The sequence below is a fragment of the Podarcis filfolensis genome, assembly GCF_964270895.1.
Source record: "Podarcis filfolensis genome assembly, chromosome: Z".
Classification (NCBI taxonomy): Eukaryota; Metazoa; Chordata; class Lepidosauria; order Squamata; family Lacertidae; genus Podarcis; species Podarcis filfolensis.
Genome location: NC_139617.1, coordinates 40,619,449 through 40,638,084, shown reverse-complemented (window position 1 = coordinate 40,638,084; position 18,636 = coordinate 40,619,449). Strand labels below are relative to the sequence as shown.

Below are 18,636 nucleotides of genomic sequence, written 5' to 3'. Positions count from 1 at the left end.
GAAAAGGATGGTACATTTTATCATATGTGGTGGGAATGTAAGAAAGTGAAAAGCTTCTGGGAGTTGATATATAATGAACTGAAAAAAATGTTGAAATATACATTTGTTAAGAAACCAGAGGCCTTTCTCTTAGGAATCGTCGGAAATGAAATAAATAGAAAGGATCATAAACTTTTCCAATATGCAGTAACAGCGGCAAGAATATTACTGGCCCAGAAATGGAAACAAGAACAAATACCAACGTTGGAGGAGTGGAGAATGAAGCTGTTGGACTATGCAGAACTTGATAAACTGACTGGGAAGATCAGATATCTACGAGATCAAAAGTTCATCGAGGACTGGGGAAAGTTAGTTGAGTATTGGGAATGTATAAGTGATAATGGAATAACGCTAGTGGCATTTAAAGAAGCTCTGTAATAACATAAGAAATATTGTAAAAAGGCAAAATAGAAGTGGGGGGTAGGCATAAAGGCAATAGCAAAATTTGGAAATGTGTAATTAAAGAAGTTATAATTCGGATGATTGGCAGAGAGGCTGAAGGAAGTCAAAAAATGGAAAAATTAATAGAAGTTGTAATGTGGTGTGAATGTATTTTTTTTTCTTTTTTTGGTGGAAAATTAATAAAATATAATTATTTTTTTAAAAAGATCATGTTTTCATGCTGGACACTGGCTCCTTTGGACAGCGCTGCACATGCAACCTTATTCTGGTTGGTGAGGGTTTTGTGAAGAGGCTTATAATAAATCATAATAATACTGTTGTCTTTGTTATTGTGCTATATATTTTTTGTGTTTTATTTTGTAAACTGCCCTGTGATCTCTGGATGAAGGGTAGAATAGAAATTTAATTAATTAATTAATTAATTAATTAAAAAAACCTTCTTGAAGTGGGACCCTTCTCCCTGAGGGCACCCACAGGAGTGCTATGAAGATGGTGGCATTGCGTACACTTTGCCCAATGACAGCACATTAGTTTGTTCCCTCTAGAGCAGTGGTTCCCAATTAGGGGTCCCCTGAGGGCCGTGGATCACACCCAGGGGGTCCGCAGCACCACCCCCTGCCAGGGATTTGTTTATCTTGCTAATTGGACAGTGAGAGCCTTCCACGGGTCATCCAGCCTCTGCTCACAACCAGCGCCTGCTTGCTGGTAGGGGGAAAACTTGTGAAGGATTTGCTGAATGGCAAGTGAGCTGGGATTGGGCACAAACCTCTGGCACAGTTTCTTGGGGCTCTTGCAATTGGGGTGGAGAGGGGGAGAGAGAGTTCAAACAGCTCACATGCTTATCATTTTAAAAAATGTAAAGGATTCCTTCTCCTCGCTCTCTGCTTTTTAACTGAAAAGAACTTCTAATCGCTTTCAACAACAACAAGTTTAGAGGACTCTCCCACTGCTTGTAGGTAGGGTTTTCCGTGAATCTTGCCTGATGAGTTTGGGATTCATGTCTCATCTTGGAAGTCCAACAGGGGAAGCAGTTAAGCACATTGCCACTATGATTAGCACAACAGCTCAACCTCTGATGATTTAGTTTAGTGCTAGGGCTGGGCGATACTTTCTTTTCAACTTTGTGATATATCAGCAGCTAAATACCGGTATATGCAGATATATCAGGATGACTGGACTTTATCTCGATTGCTACGTTCCACCTTAGGGAAGGAAGAAGCAGCCGAGATACATGGCCCAGTCCTACACCGTGAGCAAGTCCTGTCTGGGCTCCCTGCAATCGGAGAGGGTGCTTCAGAGCCAAACAGTCAATAGCCCTGGTTAACTCCACATTCCAGCGGGCCACCAGGGAATCAGCTGAAAGGCCATCAACATGGGATAAAGCATCCCCTACCACTCTCTGGAAACCATTTGGATCCATTAAGTGGTGGGGGTGGACCATCCAAATCGGTCCCACCTCCCTGCAGAGGGGAAGGGTCGTGGAGAAGTCCATTTGCACCAGAACCATGGCACTTCTTTAGTTTTGCTTTTACTAAGTGCCAGATCACCAACATCCATTGCTAATATGTACCATCTCAGATTAGAAGTAAGGAATAGCATGTTTGAATATTCTCTCTATAAAAAGCCTTCTGCATACAGGGTAATTGCAAGTTAGGTACACAATTACTTTACTTTCTTTATTTGTAGTGGAGCAATGGAGACAAGTTTTTCCTACTGTCTGGGGATAGGCAATTTGTGATAATATCACAAATTTTGTGTTCTTTTTTAAAAAAAAAATATGCCTAAAATCCTTTGCTTATTAGGGGCTAACCAGCATTTTATTCAAAAAAATTGCTTTGCACAGGTAACAACCATAGAGTTATCAAAATTTTCAAAAGTAGTGGTCCGTGGCTTGGATTTGAAAAATAGAGGGTCCTCAGTAAATAGCTAATTAGAAATCACTGGTATAGAGCACTACTATTATTAACACACAAATATCTGCAATGAGCTGCCTTGGAAGATGCTCAAGGAACATCAGTTAGCCTAAAATCAGTAGAAGCTGGTCCACGAGGCTGAAAGGGTTACTGCCCCACCAACTTCAGTCTGCCTTCAGGTGGCCCCGACCTGCCTGCTTGCCTTTTTCCAATTAATATTTATTGGGGGTTTACTTTTTCTTTTTTTCAAATTTCCACCTGCCTTCTTTCCTACTTACAACTAATGGGGGGGGGGGGGAGAGAGCGCTATCAGATTCCTCCTTCTTAGTCGCAGTGTTGCCCTTATACAACTCAGCAGCAAGGAGGAGTCTGGGGATGCAATGGAAATTAATTGGCTCCACCTGCTCTGGCGCCACCTACAGTTGGGCTCCTTGCTTTCCACCCTACCAGTCCCAAAGGGAGCAAGACACCACGGTTCTTAACAGGGCTATGAGGTTGTTCACTGGGACAGGGTGCTTTGATCATACTTATGTCAGGGCTTTCTCATCTGCACTGTCTTCCAGTCCATCCAGTCCTTTGTAAGGCCCTGATAGCAGGGTTCTGGAAAAGGCTGCCTCTTCCCACGCATCCCTTCCCAGACCTTGCAGTCCTCTTTGGTGACCTTTATCCAGGCGCCCCCTGCCAAGGGAGGTATGGCTAGCAGCTACTAGAGAGGGGGTCTTTTTGGTGTTGGCATCCCAATTAAGGAATGCTCTCCCTATAGGGATTCACTTGGGCCCTACTCTGCAGTCTTTCTGGTGACAGGTAAAGACCCTTTTTATGTTCTCAGGCAGTATTACTATCATCACCATTGACTTATTACTCTCTTTCTATACAGTTGTCTCAAAGCAACATAAAAGCAGCATAAACAAAAAAGCAAAAAACAAAACCCTGATAAAGCCCAAAAAGCCAACAGATATTTTTAAAACAAAACTTAGCATCATACAAAATAGACACTCATGGCAAAGACTCATTTATCCAGCTGGGAAAGCGTATTGGAACAAAAATGTATTCCATTTTTGTTGTTGGGCAATGCTGAGAGTGGGTGCCTGTCATAGCTCAACAGGAATGCTGTTCCGCATAGCATATGGTTACCAGACGTCCCCGTTTCCTGGGGACAGACCCCGGATTTACAAATCTGTCCCCAGAAAAAATCCGTCCCCAGAATGTCCCCAGATTTCATTTAATGTCCCTGGATTTATATTTTTTAAGTGTGGTAGATTTATTAGTAGGGAATGAATGTTGCGTGATTGGTTCAACAGCACAAGACACATCATATGGGCGAGGCAAAATGGCGGGCGCCACGGCAGCGAGCAGCTCCTGAAGCCAGCCAGAGCCAACTGCACTACCAGGCTGGCTCCGGGCTACTGAGACTGCCGCTGCCACTGCCAGGGGGGAACCGAGGACGCCCGGCATGTCAACCCCAGAAAACCCTGGAGCTGACGCAGGGAGAAGGAGGATAGGAGAAGGAAAAGGAAGAGAGAGAAAGAGGAGGAGGAGAAAAGAGGGGAGCCCTGACCGCCTCTCCACTCCTCCCTCTCAGCTGTAGGGCGGCTGAGGGAGATGCAGTAGGCAGACACAAGTCCCACACTGCCGTTTCAGTGCGGAACCTGCAGGCACCTAAGCCTGCATTTAGGTCACTCCTAAAAAGTTTCGTGAGCCCAATTTTTTATTTTTTATTTTAAATTCATTTTGCCACACACGCACCCCTCAGTGATGACACCCGGGGCGAGCTGCACCCCCCACACCTCGCTTCCTTCACCACTGCTTCTCAGATCTTTGGAACTAGCAGGAGAAAATCTCCTACAGGCCGTAGTGAACTACTGGGTATATAAGGGATAATGCAGTCTCTCAAGAAACATATTGGACCCTATATATTAGTACCAACACCTTGAGCTTTGTCCAGCAACAGATTGGCATTTTAAAGCTATTCTTACTGTCCTTACTAAACTTTAAAGTTGTTGAAGTTAAAATATTGCCCTGTGAATTTTTATACCATCCATTCTCACAGCTTATCATCAGGTTGTACCACGTTCTATTCAAAGCAGGTCCGCCGAAATTAATGGATCTAATGGATCACATTGCTAGGGCTAAAAGGTTGCTGGAAATCCCTGGAAATCTCTCCCAATATGTGGGCTTTGGGACTTCAGCAAATGTCTCAACCAGATCAACACTGACGCACACCAGTAAGGATATTTTATTCCACAGCAGAAAATAAACAAAGCAATCACACCCTTTCACAGCAAAACATTCAGACTTACAAACTCAGAAGCCAAGTAGAAAAGCAGTGATCAATGAAGGACATGTCTGAATAACAGCAACCATCAAGGATTTGCCTCAATTGCTCAAGGAGTGGGAGCAAAGAAAGGTTGAGTTCTCTTGTTACCTCCTATTAATGCCTTATTTTATAATTATTGATTTCTGTGCTAGAGCTGGCAAGTCCATTGGTTAGAATTATGTCTCCCTATGGAAAATGACAATAACTGTTGTCATTTTTTCCTCCTTTTTCATCCTACTTTACTTAATCACAGGATGATCTGGGGTTCTAAATCACAGAGAATCCTCTTCAGTTACTGTTCACATCTGTTTTCCTGTTGCAAGAAACTGGCATTGACCTGAAAGTTCATTAAACTTGAGCAAAACTTTAATACAGCGGCTATCAATTCCTTATTTATGCTCTTTAACACTCAACTTTGATTTAACTAAAAAAAAATTAAGTAATAAGCAATTTCTTAATTACATCAAGTATCCTGAATCAGTATATATAATACAAAGGTTTAATATTTAAATCAGCACCAGAGAAGGCTGTTTCCCTAACATAAGCCTACTTCTAATCAATGCGAATACACAATGTGTAGTGTGTTTTCACAAAACTGGTAAACTGAAAACTTTAATATTCATTATTTTCAATAGGTCTAGTTTGAGTATGACTGGCAGTGGATAAAACTAATTGTGTTTTAATGTTCTCATTCATACAGAGTTACTTTGCCTCCATGCTGCCAATATTTTTGGGGAAGGCACGAGGCAGAAATTTCGCTTTCTGCCACTGAAGTGGGTTAAAGGGGCTCGGTTGTCCTAGAGCAACAAATTCAGTTTAAAAATAAACTATTTGCAATTAAGGAGAGGTCAAACTGGAAGAATTATTATATTGTACTGACTGGAGCTGATGGGAGTTATAGTTCAAGGCACCAGGAGGTCACAAGGTTGGCAGAAGCTGATTTTAATCAAATCACACCTGCCGCACTTCACCCAAACAAACAGAACGATTCAGAACGTAATATGCTGAATGTGGCATTGCAGTCAATTTCAGAGTGCAGAAATGTTCAGTTTGAACTCCTAGACTTGCCCTAGCCACTAACTAATACAGACAGAAAGCTTTTCTTACATGCTGCTGGTGATCCGAAGCTGAGTCTGGACTCAGAGGTCTCTCCTGGCAAATGGGCTCTGCAGATTTGCTTTCCGCTGTGGACTTTCTGGAGTCTGCTAACTCCACCTGAAGACACTCCAGCTGGGGATTTGGGTTAAGCATTTGTAGATCTTAGCTTGTGAAATCATGGCAGTTACCTGGTCAGCTTTCAAGGTGTTGACACAGAGCAGACAAAGGTCAATCCCAACTGCCCACTCAGGAAGGAAGGAAGGAAGGAAGATTGGGGTCTTTGGTAGGGAGTGTAACAAAATGTCAAACTTACCCAATTCCAGCCTTTTCCGTCATCTGTTAACAGGCACAGCCTGGCTGTGGTGATTCATGCACTGGTAACCTCAAGACTTGATTACTGCAATACACACTGTATGGGGCTACACTTGCACCTGGTTCGGAAGCTCCAGATGGTTTTAAATGCTACAGATTGTTGATCAGGAAATATTATTCCTGCCCAGCACATAAATCCAGTGCTCAAAAGGTTGTGATGGCTACCCACATGTTACTGGGCCAGGTTCAAAGTTCTTATATTAATTTACAAAGCCCTTAACAACTTGACTCCAGGGGAGTTAAGGACCACCAAGTCCTTTATATTCCTGCCCCACACTGCCAATTTAAATGTATCCCTATTGTGTTTCATGACTTCCCTGATTTTCTATGTGAGCTGGAACTGGTCTGTGACCAAAATAATAAATTCATTCATTCCTGCCCCATAACTGAAATATCTGAGGGAGTTTTTGTTATTTGTCCCCCCCCCCCCATGGCGTAGATACATGGATCGCAACTACTTGAAGTCATGCATTCAGCTTTGTGGCTCAAGCTTGTCAAACTCCCTCCTGACTTAGCAGAGGCATACCTCGGATATCTTGAGCCCTTGGCAAGGAGCTGTACTGGCACAGTTGTGTTGGCACCCCGCAGTAAAGTAAAATAAAATCACTTTACCGCAGTAGCCACATTAAAAATGATCACATTTACATGGCCCAAGTACTCAAAATGTCTGGAGTGAGGCTGAGGCAAAAGAGGAAAGGTGAAAAAAAATTGCACACTTTTGTGGCACGGTGCAAGAAAGATGGGAAGTTTCTCTCACATTTGATCTTTCTGGGAGAGTGGTCATGCATCACCACATGAAGAAGAAGAGTTTGGATTTGATATCCCGCTTTATCACTATCCTAAGGAGTCTCAAAGTGGCTAACAATCTCCTTTCCCTTCCTCCCCCACAACAAACACTCTGTGAGGTGAGTGCGGCTGAGAGACTTCAGAGAAGTGTGACTAGCCCAAGGTCACCCAGCAGCTGCATGTGGAGGAGCAGGGAAGCGAACCCGGTTCACCAGATTACGAGTCCACCGCTCTGAACCACCGCACCACACTGGCTCTCCAAACATATCCACCATATGCTACATAGTCTGGTGGGTGGTTTTTTTTGGGGGGGGGAGCTGGGCCTGCACTCCTGTCCAGGGCCAGTTTCGCCAATCCTTAGATATGCCTCTGTGACTGAGTTTAGATGGGAACCCTCGCTGAACTTCAGGCACATGACTAAGAGCAGCGGTCAGCAACCTAAGGCCCATGGGCCACAAGCGGCCCATGGAGGTCATTTAACTGGCCCGTGGACCCCCGCTGCCCGCTTGGGGACCCCCGCCACCTGCTCAGTCGGCTCCCGTGCGCCTGCAGCCAATGGGAAGCTGCGCACGCCTCTTCAGCGCCAGAAAGAGCTCCGGAAAGAGTGTTTGCGTGTGCGCCCACTCCGGCTCACCACAGCGTCTGCAGGACCGTGAACCAGCCCAAGTCACAGAAACTTTGCTGACCCCTGACTAAGAGTTTCTTATACCTGCAGGCATTTCAAGGAGGGTTTTTTGTTGTTTCTCTGATGATTTTTTAAAATGGTTATTATTCTTTGTATTATTATTTTTAAATTATGTGCACCACTCTTCCCTCACTGATGCCCTTTTTCCCCAGTAACTACCTGTAGACTGTTTGATTTTCAGGCTTGGTTTCCTTCCTGCTTCTTCTTCAGTATTAGTGTCAGACCTTTCTTTTGCTCGTCTCATGACTCCATGATGGCCACATGTAAGTTTGTGCTCAGAATGGTTTGTTTGCCAAGAGTAATAACCCTTAAGTTTATTTACTCATTCATTCATTCATTCATTCAGCCAGGTTGGCATGCACCTGTCTCAAGAAACCATGGAATGCGCCTCCAGGAATGAAGTCAAACTGCTATATTAGCAGCACTGAAATTACTTCCTCGGGGTGCAAGCCCGGGCAGTGTGTATGGAGGTCTTGGGCTGCTCAGGCGACAAGACCCCCCTCTTGGCCTTGCTGATGTGGTCCAAAGAAAAGCAGATATATTACCATACTATTTACTTACTTATTCCTGCACTGCTATATATGCCAAACTTTACATCAGCCAGGCTAGCCAAATGCCCAGCCTTGTTTGCCCTCTGGAAAAAGCTGGGGGGGGGGGGCTGGCACAAGCACCTCTCTTAAATAAAGCTTTTAACAGCATTGTTCTGTTTTTATTTGGTTGCTTTGAAAAAAATCAGCAATATACATTATCAGATTCTTCCTTAACATGGCATGCCACCAAACTGTATTCTGCATCTCATCATTTTAATACTGAATAAACAAGTTCCAGCTCTGTACAAATAAATCATTTTGTTCTCTTAACTCCCCTAGTTCTTTTAATATTGGTAAGTTTAACCATATAGGCCAGATCCAAAAATTCAGAGGCAGCAGTCCTCGGTTGATAAGTGGATCCACCTCTCAACCATGCATTATTTGTATTACACACCAGTTATAAATAGAAAGCTATAAATAGCACCTTTCAGTTCCATCTTTGTGGGAACAAAGTAAAGCAGTCGATACGGGCACCCCAATGCCTCTTCCCCAAAGAAAGTGTAAAGTTGAATTACCTCCACCGAAATCAGAGATAAAACTGCTGCATTTTCTGCCCCGATTCCAGTCCACAAAGTATTTCTGAAACTCGATGCTGCTCCAGAAAATCCTCAGTTCCAGAAGAAGCACTTGGAAGGCATTGCCTCTTCTGAAATCTGAGTTGCACCTTCCTCCTCCTCCTCTTCCTCCCCCTCCCCCCACCCAACATACAACCTCTTTAAGAGCAGGTTATTTTGGAAAGAGCATGCCGCCTTCATTCCTGTTCCTTTGCCATCCGGAGTTCCCTTACATGGTCAAGAGAGGGGATTTGACAGGTCCCAGGAGGCTTTTCCCTAAGGCAAACAGATTTCCCATAAGGGAAAGTCAGGGGGAGGAAGGCTGATTTTGTGCTTCTGTCCTGCAGCACAAATAACATAAGCAAATGACAACGGGAAGCTGGGATGGAAATTATCTTTGCCACTCATACAGAATAATTCTGCAAGCTCCAAATCCTATTGGAGTGGGGAAGACACTGTACAGGGTGGCAGCAACCTGATTTAGGCACCACAGCATCAAAGTAACAGAGGACCTGCTAATGTAACTTAATATAAAAGGTAAAGGGACCCCTGACCATTAGGTCCAGTCACGGATGACTCTGGGGTTGCGGTGCACATCTCGCTTTATTGGCCGAGGGAGCCGGCGTACAGCTTCCGGGTCATGTAGCCAGCATGACTAAGCCGCTTCTGGCGAACCAGAACAGCGCACAGAAACGCCGTTTACCTTCCCACTGGAGCAGTACCTATTTATCTACTTGCACTTTAACGTGCTTTCGAACTGCTAGGTGGGCAGGAACAGGGACCGAGCAATGGGAGCTCACCCCGTCATGGGGATTCGAACCGCCAGCCTACTGATCGGCAAGCCCTAGGCTCTGTGGTTTAAACCACAGTGCCACCCGCGTCCCTTTCCTTAAATAATTTGGGGCTCTGGGCAGGGCCAGCCCAATACATTTTGTCACATGAGGCTCACCACAAAATGGCACTTCCCCCACCAGGGAAGAAGGGGTGAGTGAAGATCTACATCAGGACCAATGGAGGAATAAAGATCTACACTGGAAATAAGCAGTGAGTGAAGATCTATGTTGGGAACAAGAGGTGGAATCAAATCAGCCTTACCTAACAATTGAAGTGGGAATCAAAGGCACTAATGGAGGGCAAAGGGGAATGCACTGAATCACACTGGGCAGATACAGACCCCAGGAGATCACAGAAGACAGCTTCTGCCATTTCCTTCTTAGGGATGGGGAAAGGCCAGTAGCATCTCTGATTTGCAGAGGCCGTAGTAATAATAATAATAATAATAATAATAATAATAATAATAATAATAATAATAATAATTTATTTGTACCCCGCAAAACTAACACAGTATACAAAGAACATAAGAACATAAAAACAGGGAATCAATTAATTAAAATACATCGTAAAATTAGTTCAGAGCAAATTAAAATCTGGACAGATGGCAGTCCACAGGTAAAATTGAGAGTGGTTAAGATTCTCCAGGGCAAGCTGTTACCACTGGTCTTATAAAGGACCTGTGAGTGGGCTAGGAGGCCTCTTTAATGCTTGTTAAAGAAATGAATCAGACTGAACCCAACCAAAGACCTGGCGGAACAGCTCCGTCTTGCAGGCCTCACGGAAAGAAGTCAAATCCCACAGGGCCCTGGCCTCTTGCGAGAGAATGTTCCACCAGGCCGGGGCCATGGCTGAAAAGGCCCTGGCTCAGGTCGAGGCCAGTCTAATCTCCCTGGGGCCTGGGATCTTCAGGGTGTTATTATTTGCAGACCTTAAGGTCCTCCGTGGGGCATACCAGGAGAGGCGGTCCTGTAGGTACGAGGGTCCTATGCTGTATACAGGCAGCAGTGGGGTGAGGCCAAAGGAGGAGGCAGATCCAGCCTCCAAAGAGATTGTGCTATTGCAGCAGCAGGGGATACACTCCTTGGAAGCTGGATCCCTGAGCCCGGTCTTGGCTGGGGAGGGTGGGGTATAAATAAAAAAAATATTATTATTAATTATTATTATTAATTATTATTTATTAGTATTATTATCCCCTGCCCTCATGGATCCTACCACCTGAGGCAGTCGCCTCCCCTGACCTAAAGGATGAGAGGGCCATGGCTCTGGATGTTACAAAATTATTATTATTATTATTATTACTATTATTATTAATAATAATAATAATACCCCGCCCATCTGGCTGGGTTTCCCCAGCCACTGTGGGCGGCTTCCAACAGAATAATAAAAACAATACAGCATCCGACATTAAAAACTTCCCTAAATAGGGCTGCCTTCAGATGTCTTCTAAAAGTCTGGTAGTTATTCTTCTCTTTGACATCTGAAGGGAGGGCGTTCCACAGGGCGGGCGCCACTACCGAGAAGGCCCTCTGCCTGGTTCCCTGTAACCTCACTTCTCGCAGCGAGGAACCGCCAGAAGGCCCTCGGCACTGGACCTCAGTGTCCGGGCAGAACAATGGGGGTGGAGACGCTCCTTCAGGTATACAGGACCAAGGTGTTTAGGGCCTTAAAGGTCAGCACCAACACTTTGAATTGTGCTCGGAAACATACTGGGATCAAAAGATCAAAGCAGATTTTAAAGCAGTGTTTCTCAAACTTGGGTCTCCAGCTGTGGTTGGACTACTACTCACATCATCCCTGACTACTGGTTCTGCTATAGCTAGGGATGATTGGAGTTGTAAGTCCATGTTAGAGAAACACTTGCTTGACGTATTGGCCATTCCACGTCAAAGTGCAAGTAGATAAATACCGTATTTTTTGCTCTATAAGACTCACTTTTTCCCTCCTAAAAAGTAAGGGGAAATGTGTGTGCGTCTTATGGAGCGAATGCAGGCTGTGCGGCTATCCCAGAAGCCAGAACAGCAAGAGGGATTGCTGCTTTCGCTGCGCAGTGATCCCTCTTGCTGTTCTGGCTTCTGGGATTCATAATATTTTTTTTCTTGTTTTCCTCCTCCAAAAACGAGGTGCGTCTTATGGTCTGGTGCATCTTATATAGCGAAAAATACGGTAGGTGCCGCTCCAGCGGGAAGGTAAACAGCGTTTTCGTGCGCTGCTCTGGTTTGCCAGAAGCGGCTTAGTCATGCTGGCCACATGACCCGGAAGCTGTACGCCGGCTCCCTCGGCCAATAAAGCGAGATGAGCACCGCAACCCCAGAGTCGGCCACGACTGGACTTAATGGTGAGGGGTCCCTTTACCTTTACCTTTAACTTTGGAACCTTTCGTTTTCAGCTTTTTCATGAGCAGGGGATACAAAGGAACTGAACAAGGAAGAATATTCCATTGGTATTGGGGCCGTGATTAAAAATCAGTCCTGCTCCAGAGGCATGGGACGACAATCCATCAAAGCTCTCAAAAATATGGCACCCGGAGTGGAGCCTTATTGGCTGCAGTGAGGACTTTGAGGCATAAGTCCCACCACTCTGTTGCCAGGCAGGGTGATGGGGGGGATTTCCAAACTGGAATCCAGACAATGGCAACAAGAAGCTGTGCACTAGCAGTCCATCACCATCAGCTTCTTCAAAGCAACATGAGTGACAATGAGCTTCACCAATCAGATGCCAGCTTTGGTGCTGGAGCAGGGAGGGGGTTGGTTCAGCACCTGTTTGGCTGAGCTTGTTGCTGCTGCAGCTGGGGGTTATTGCTTTTTTTAAAAAAAATTGTCCACTCCAGTGCAGAGCAGAAGGCATGTTCCACATGCAAAATTTCTCAGCTCGCTCCTTTCCTGTGGCACATTTTGAGTGTGATTTGCATTCTGGACCAACAGCATTTGCACTTGAAATTCTTCCAATGATACTTAGCAATTATGTTTTTTCAGATCATCGTTTTTTAAAAGGAAATCATAACTTTCCCCCAAACTATACAGTTCCTACACTCGTATTATAACAATAATAACAGCGTTATAACAATATGACTTTTCTTTCCATTCTACCTCTTGGTTCAGAATACCAGTTTCCGTTCTGAAATCGTTCATATCTACACACACCAAAACAAAAACCCCTGCACTCAGTTATCTATCGCAGGCTGTTGATTATCCCCAAACTAAATAGATGCACTGATTAAATCCCAAACCTTAGCCAGTCATCAGCTTTCTTCCTCTCTCAAATAATAGCATGTCAGCTTTGAGCACAGAAAGCTGTGAGTCCACCTAGCTCAGTCTTGTCTATGCTGAAAGACCACGACTACCTTGAAAGAGCAGAAATCTGCCCATGCTCTGAGATCTCCTAGAGCAGCTAGATTGGCTCCCTCCTTGCTGGCCTTCTGCCGGCAAGGCTGTTTTATTCTGGCAGGCCCTTGGGAATGGATTGGTTTGTTTTGTTTAAAGAAAGGGCTTCTATTAGTGCTGTGCTGTTTTTACTACCTGTATTTTAATGTTTGGTTTAGTCTTATTAGAAATTAATTACTTTTTAATGATTATCTGTAAATAAATAAATGCTTTTAGCTTTTTGTATTCCATCTGTGCCGTTTTAATTTGTGTAAGCCACCCTGAGTTCTGCTCTGTGGAAAATGTGGAGTATAAATAAATAGATAAGTAAATGATACACTGACTGGCAGCAGCTCTCCAGGGTTTCATATCCTGTGTATCCTCTATCCCAACATACCGTATTTTTTGCACCATAACACTCACTTTTGTCCTCCTAGAAAGTAAGGGGAAATGTCTGTGCGTGTTATGGAGCAAATGCCTACGGGTGGCATGCCACGGATTTTCCTCCTCTAAAAACTACATGCGTGTTATGGTCGGGTGCATGTTATAGAGCGAAAAATACGGTAAATTAGGCATATATAATGACGCTACAGTAATATATATATTGCACCTGAACCAGTAGGAGAATTTCATTGAACAGTATGATGTATAGGAGAAGGTTTTTGCATTTCTCCAAGTGCATCTTTTACCAAAGTTGTGGTAGGGGAAAGAGACAAGGCGTCATCTGTGGAAGCTTAAACTTCAACAGGCAAAGCAGTTTGCCACTGGGGGTCCAAGAAGCTGCACCTGTTTGATTTCTGCCTATCATGCAGCCCAAAACACATTGCTTCTTTCCACCTTCTCTGGTGGACTTATGGAATGTTGTCATCAGCTGAGCCTTTTCACAGCTTGGAAATGCAGGCAAGAGACACTTGTTAGACTTCTGGTTTGTGTTATGGTGTACAGTGGTACCTCTGGATGCAAACGGGATCTGTTCCGGAGCCCCGTTCGCATCCTGAGCAGAACACAACCCGTGTCTGCACGTGCGCGGGTTGCAATTCGCCGCTTCTGCACATGCACATGACGTCATTTTGAGTGTCTGTGCATGCGCAAGCAGTGAAAACCGGAAGTAACCCGTTCCATTACTTCCAGGTTGCCGCGGAATGCAACCTGAAAACGCTCAACCTGAAGCTACTTTAACCCGAGGTATGACTGTATTTATGTATGCAACAACAGCTGCTCGAATTATATATGCCCAGAGATGGAAAGAAGAAGTAGTCCCAACCAAGGAAGATTGGCAGCAAAAACTGTTGGAGTATGCAGAAACTTACCCGAAGAATAAGAAATCAAGAAGATAGACTTTTTTATTTAGAATGGGGAATACTATTTGAAAAACTATTGTAAACAGCTTAAAAGACTAGCAGTATTAAATTTTAAAAATGAGCAGTGAAACAAATTAAATAAATAAAGGATAAGTAACAAATGGATTTAAATTGGATAGGCAGTGATAAAAGATATGACATAAGCAACCACAGAAAGAGGGGAGGGGGTCAGTATTAATATCTGGTAATTTAAATTGCATGTGTAAATTTGTACTATTATAAGTTTATAAATGAGAAAATGAAAAATAAAATTACAAAAGAGGGAGGCATGAGTATTCTCTCAAACCCCTCGCACCCCAAAGAAAAACTAGCCATCTTAATAAAGGCACAGAGTCTCTTTGAGAAGCAAGGGTGGCAAAGCTGGAAGCAGGGCAGGGGAACAGAAATAAACAAGATTGGTCTGCCTGGCAAGGTTGTAGTAGAGGCAATGTGGCCACAAACCTCCTTGATTTAACAGCCAGACAGTTTCATGTATAAGATCCATGGATCCTAGGAACAAACAGGAGATGCCGGCAATTGAACCTGGAGCCTTCTGTACACAAAGCAGAGGCTCCACTACTGAGCTACACCTGTTCCCCTAGCAACAAACTAAGGTTCCAGTCCTCATTGTTCTGAATAAAGAGCTGATTTAAATAAAATCACAGAGAGCTGCCTTCTAGCCTGTCAGGCCAATATTTGCCATTGCTTAGTATTTTTCTGGATCACTGCAGGTGGTGACAGCAGTCACGAAATTAAAAGACTCCTGGTTCTTGGGAGAAAAGCAATGACAAACCTAGACAGCATCTTAAAAAGCAGAGACATCACCTTGCCAACAAAGGTCCGTATAGTAAAAGCTATGGTTTTCCCAGTAGTGATGTATGGAAGTGAGAGCTGGACCATAAAGAAGGCTGATCGTCGAAGAATTGATGCTTTTGAATTATGGTGCTGGAGGAGACTTTTGAGAGTCCCATGGACTGCAAGAAGATCAAACCGACCCATTCATAAGGAAATCAGCCCTAAGTGCTCACAGGAAGGACAGATCCTGAAGCTGAGACTCCAGTACTTTGGCCACCTCATGAGAAGAGAAGACTCCCTGGAAAAGACCCTGATGTTGGGAAAGATTGAGGGCACAAGGAGAAGGGGACGACAGAGGACGAGATGGTTGGACAGTGTTCTCGAAGCTATGAACATGAGTTTGACCAAGCTGCGGGAGGCAGTGGAAGACAGGAGTGCCTGGCGTGCTCTGGTCCATGGGGTCACGAAGAGTCAGACACGACTAAACAACAAAATATTTTTCTGCACTGACTGGCAGTGGTTTTTCGGGATCTCAAGCAGGGCAATTTCCCAGCCCTAACTGGAGAGGCCAAGGACTCAACCTGGGACCTTCTGTATGCAAAGCAGATGCCCTGCCACTCCCTTTCATGGAGACGTCTGGTTCAGAAGCAGTCTACCTTGGAATACCAGTTGCCACGGGAGCAACAGAGAGCAAGTGGCTTCCCATGATCCCCCAAGTGGGCCAGTGAATGCAAGGACACCTGACTACTATGAGGCATGTCTACCCCTTGTGCTCAAGATCACATACTGACCCATCTCCTGGTTTCACAGGCAGTAGACCTCTGGCTTGGCCACCGGATGCTGTGGACATGCAACACGGGGGAAGGCTGGCTGCCTTTTCTGTGCCGCCTGTGTTCTTCCCAGAGAAGTACCAGGGTGATGACTTTTGGAAACAGGATGTCAGACAAGTATCACCTGGTGCACCTTTTGACTGATCCCGTCAAGCAGCTCCTACGAAAGGCTATTGAGATGCGTGTGTGATTTGAACACACACATAGATACAATTATTTTATGCGGGATGTTGTGCTGGCCCCAGAACAAAAACGTTTGTTTCCCACTTTAGGGCAGGACTCTCTCCTCTGTTACGTTAGTCACCGAAATAAATATAGCAGGTTGGAATCCAACTATGGTCTAATCAGACCTACGGAAATTAGTGGACCTTAATTAGCCATCTGTTCACTTCGGTGGGTCTGCTCTGAGTAGGACTAACAGCGGGGTGCAACTCGTTGGTTTTAGCTAGCAACCTGCATCCTCCGGGGCTCTGTAGCAAACTTGCCTGAAGTGCCGCTTGGCGCTTTGAAAAATAAATAAATGTGCATATCGCCAGCTCATTAAGTAATAATTTATAAACGATTGACATCAGCGCTTGACATTATATACAGCTACATCTAAGTGATAAAAATAAATCTCTTATTCCTTACCTCCGTGAGGTGCCATCGTCAAACAGAAAGGTCTGGTTGGTGTAGCATTCCGGGCAGGATTGGGTCTCTTCCGCTTGCTGGCCACCACTGCGCCCGCAGGTGGGCTTGTAGACCCCGGCTAGCCCTCGTCCTTCTCCGGGGCAAGGCATCTCTCGCGTCCGGATCGGCGCGCCTGCCAGCATCAACCAGCGCATAGGATGGCCGCGGGCGCCTGCTTAGAGATGATGCTCCCGTCTCTCTCTCTCTCTCTCCCTCCTTCCCCCACCTTGCCTGAGCTCGAACCTGTTCACCAGGAGAGCTCTTGGCCGCCCCCCAGAGCTACACCGGTCGCAGCTAAACCCCAGCCTGCGCGTCGTGACATCAAGAGCGAGGGGCAATAGCCGCTTAGTCTTCTCTCCTAGAGCTCCTCCGGCCGCGCATTGCAAGGAGCGATCCCACTCGCCTTTGCCTCGCGATCCTGATCCGGGCGCAGCGAAGACACACACAAAACAATCAACAAGTCAAGCTGGAGAAGGGAAGAAGTTGCCGCTTCACGAAAGGCCAGACAATTTCCTCCTAGGAGAGCCATTGAACAGCTGGAGGGGTGTGATCCTGCTCACCTCCCTCCATCCCTCTCTGGGCGACCGCAGCAGAGGGATCGCGAACAGCTACATCCAAGGAAAGGCGTCTGCAAAAAAAAAAAAAAGATGTCAGATTCGCGGTCTCAAAAATCACACATATATACACACATAAGCCTTTTCTTCCTCTTAACTTGGCTTTTTCTGAAGGTCTGTGTAGGGGTGAATGGGATCGGTTTGTTGCGTTGTGGCGGCATCTAGTGGTCAGGACGAGAAGCGTGCAGCTTAAGGTAACATCTAGTCTAGTCTGTGGGAAACCAGCAAACAGGACCCCGAGCGCAAGAGCGCTTCCCCAGCCCACTCCAGTGGTTTCCAGCAATTGGTATTCGAAGCATTGCTGCATCCAAACTTAGAAGAGTTTTTGTGCAAAAAACCGAGTGAATTTTAGATGGTTGGGTTTAATCTGTATGCATTTGCACATGAGAAATATATAAATATTGCAGCCTAGCCCAAATGCACTCTTAGCCCAAAAGTGGTCTTCATGCCACACTCAAATCCCATAATTGTTATGCGCAGTGCAATCTTATGCATGTTTACTCAGAAGAAGGAATGGATAAAAAAATTCACTTTGTTTGCATTTAAAAGCAAAATGCAAATACACAACTATTCACAAACTGAAACACAGCCATCTTTGAAACTCATCTTTTCCAAATCTTGCAGTGCCAAGTCATCTCTGGCCAATGTGCATACAAAAATGCATATACTATGGCAAAGTGTCCATGAAATGAATGCAGAAGTAAAAAATAATGTAAAACATGTATCAGGTTGGGGAAAGCCGCTTTGAAAAAAATGTGTACGCTAGCAGTTACGGCCCTGCTCGTTCCACTTGACATCCCCTTTGACAACCCCTCTTCCTCCACACCTGTCCAACACCTTCTCCCTTTACATCTCACTTATCCCCTTACAGTCTACCCAAACTGTCACTCTCTTTTAAAGGCGGTGAGAGGCACGTCAGAGAGCAAGTTGCCAAACCCCTCTCTGACTTGCCTCCCCCCTCCTGCACTCTGTTAAACAGCTTACCTGGGCCACCTGCCTCCCATACTGCTCGCTCACCTGCCTGCCTCCCTGCCTGTTGTTGTGTCATCATACTGAAGTTGGCATGACCACCTGTTGGTGGCCAGGTTAACTGCAGCATGACAACAGACTTACATTTTTAAGTATATAGGAAGATCAGGCAAAATAGCATGCACACATATTTCTATTGGGATAAATTTACACAAAAATGCTGAATTATGAGGACTTCTTTTTTAAAAGTCGCAAACTGATGTGAAGATGCAGAGAACTGAACTTAAGACTGCAAGAATGAGAAACTGAAGTTTGACAGATCCACCCATCCTTGCTTAGAAGTGATCCCAGAGTTCAGTGAGGCTTCTACCCAAGTAAGTGTGCATGCATTTGGAGCCTTTACCATCGCCAGTCAAACCAGTGGAGAGATTCCTGCTTTACTCCCTTTGGGTCTTCCGCATAGACCAGAA

The 18,636-nt window shown here is 45.0% G+C and overlaps 1 protein-coding gene across 10 annotated transcripts in view; it reads right to left on the bottom strand.

The window, feature by feature from the left end:
• The window catches only part of KCNT1 (potassium sodium-activated channel subfamily T member 1), a 207,799-nt gene extending 189,601 nt beyond the window's left edge, over positions 1-18,198 (bottom strand). For 4 of the 10 annotated variants that reach the window (XM_083597191.1, XM_083597192.1, XM_083597190.1 and 1 more), the window contains exon 1: positions 16,545-17,289. In XM_083597191.1, coding sequence (XP_083453317.1) covers positions 16,545-16,738 — 194 coding nt within the window. In that variant the 5' untranslated portion in view covers positions 16,739-17,289. Of the gene's footprint in view, positions 1-8,626; positions 8,685-8,717; positions 8,873-16,544; positions 17,291-18,181 lie in introns of those variants that run through there. The other 6 variants (XM_083597186.1, XM_083597187.1, XM_083597183.1 and 3 more) reach the window with 5 other exon arrangements.
• Positions 18,199-18,636: the final 438 nt, after the last annotated feature.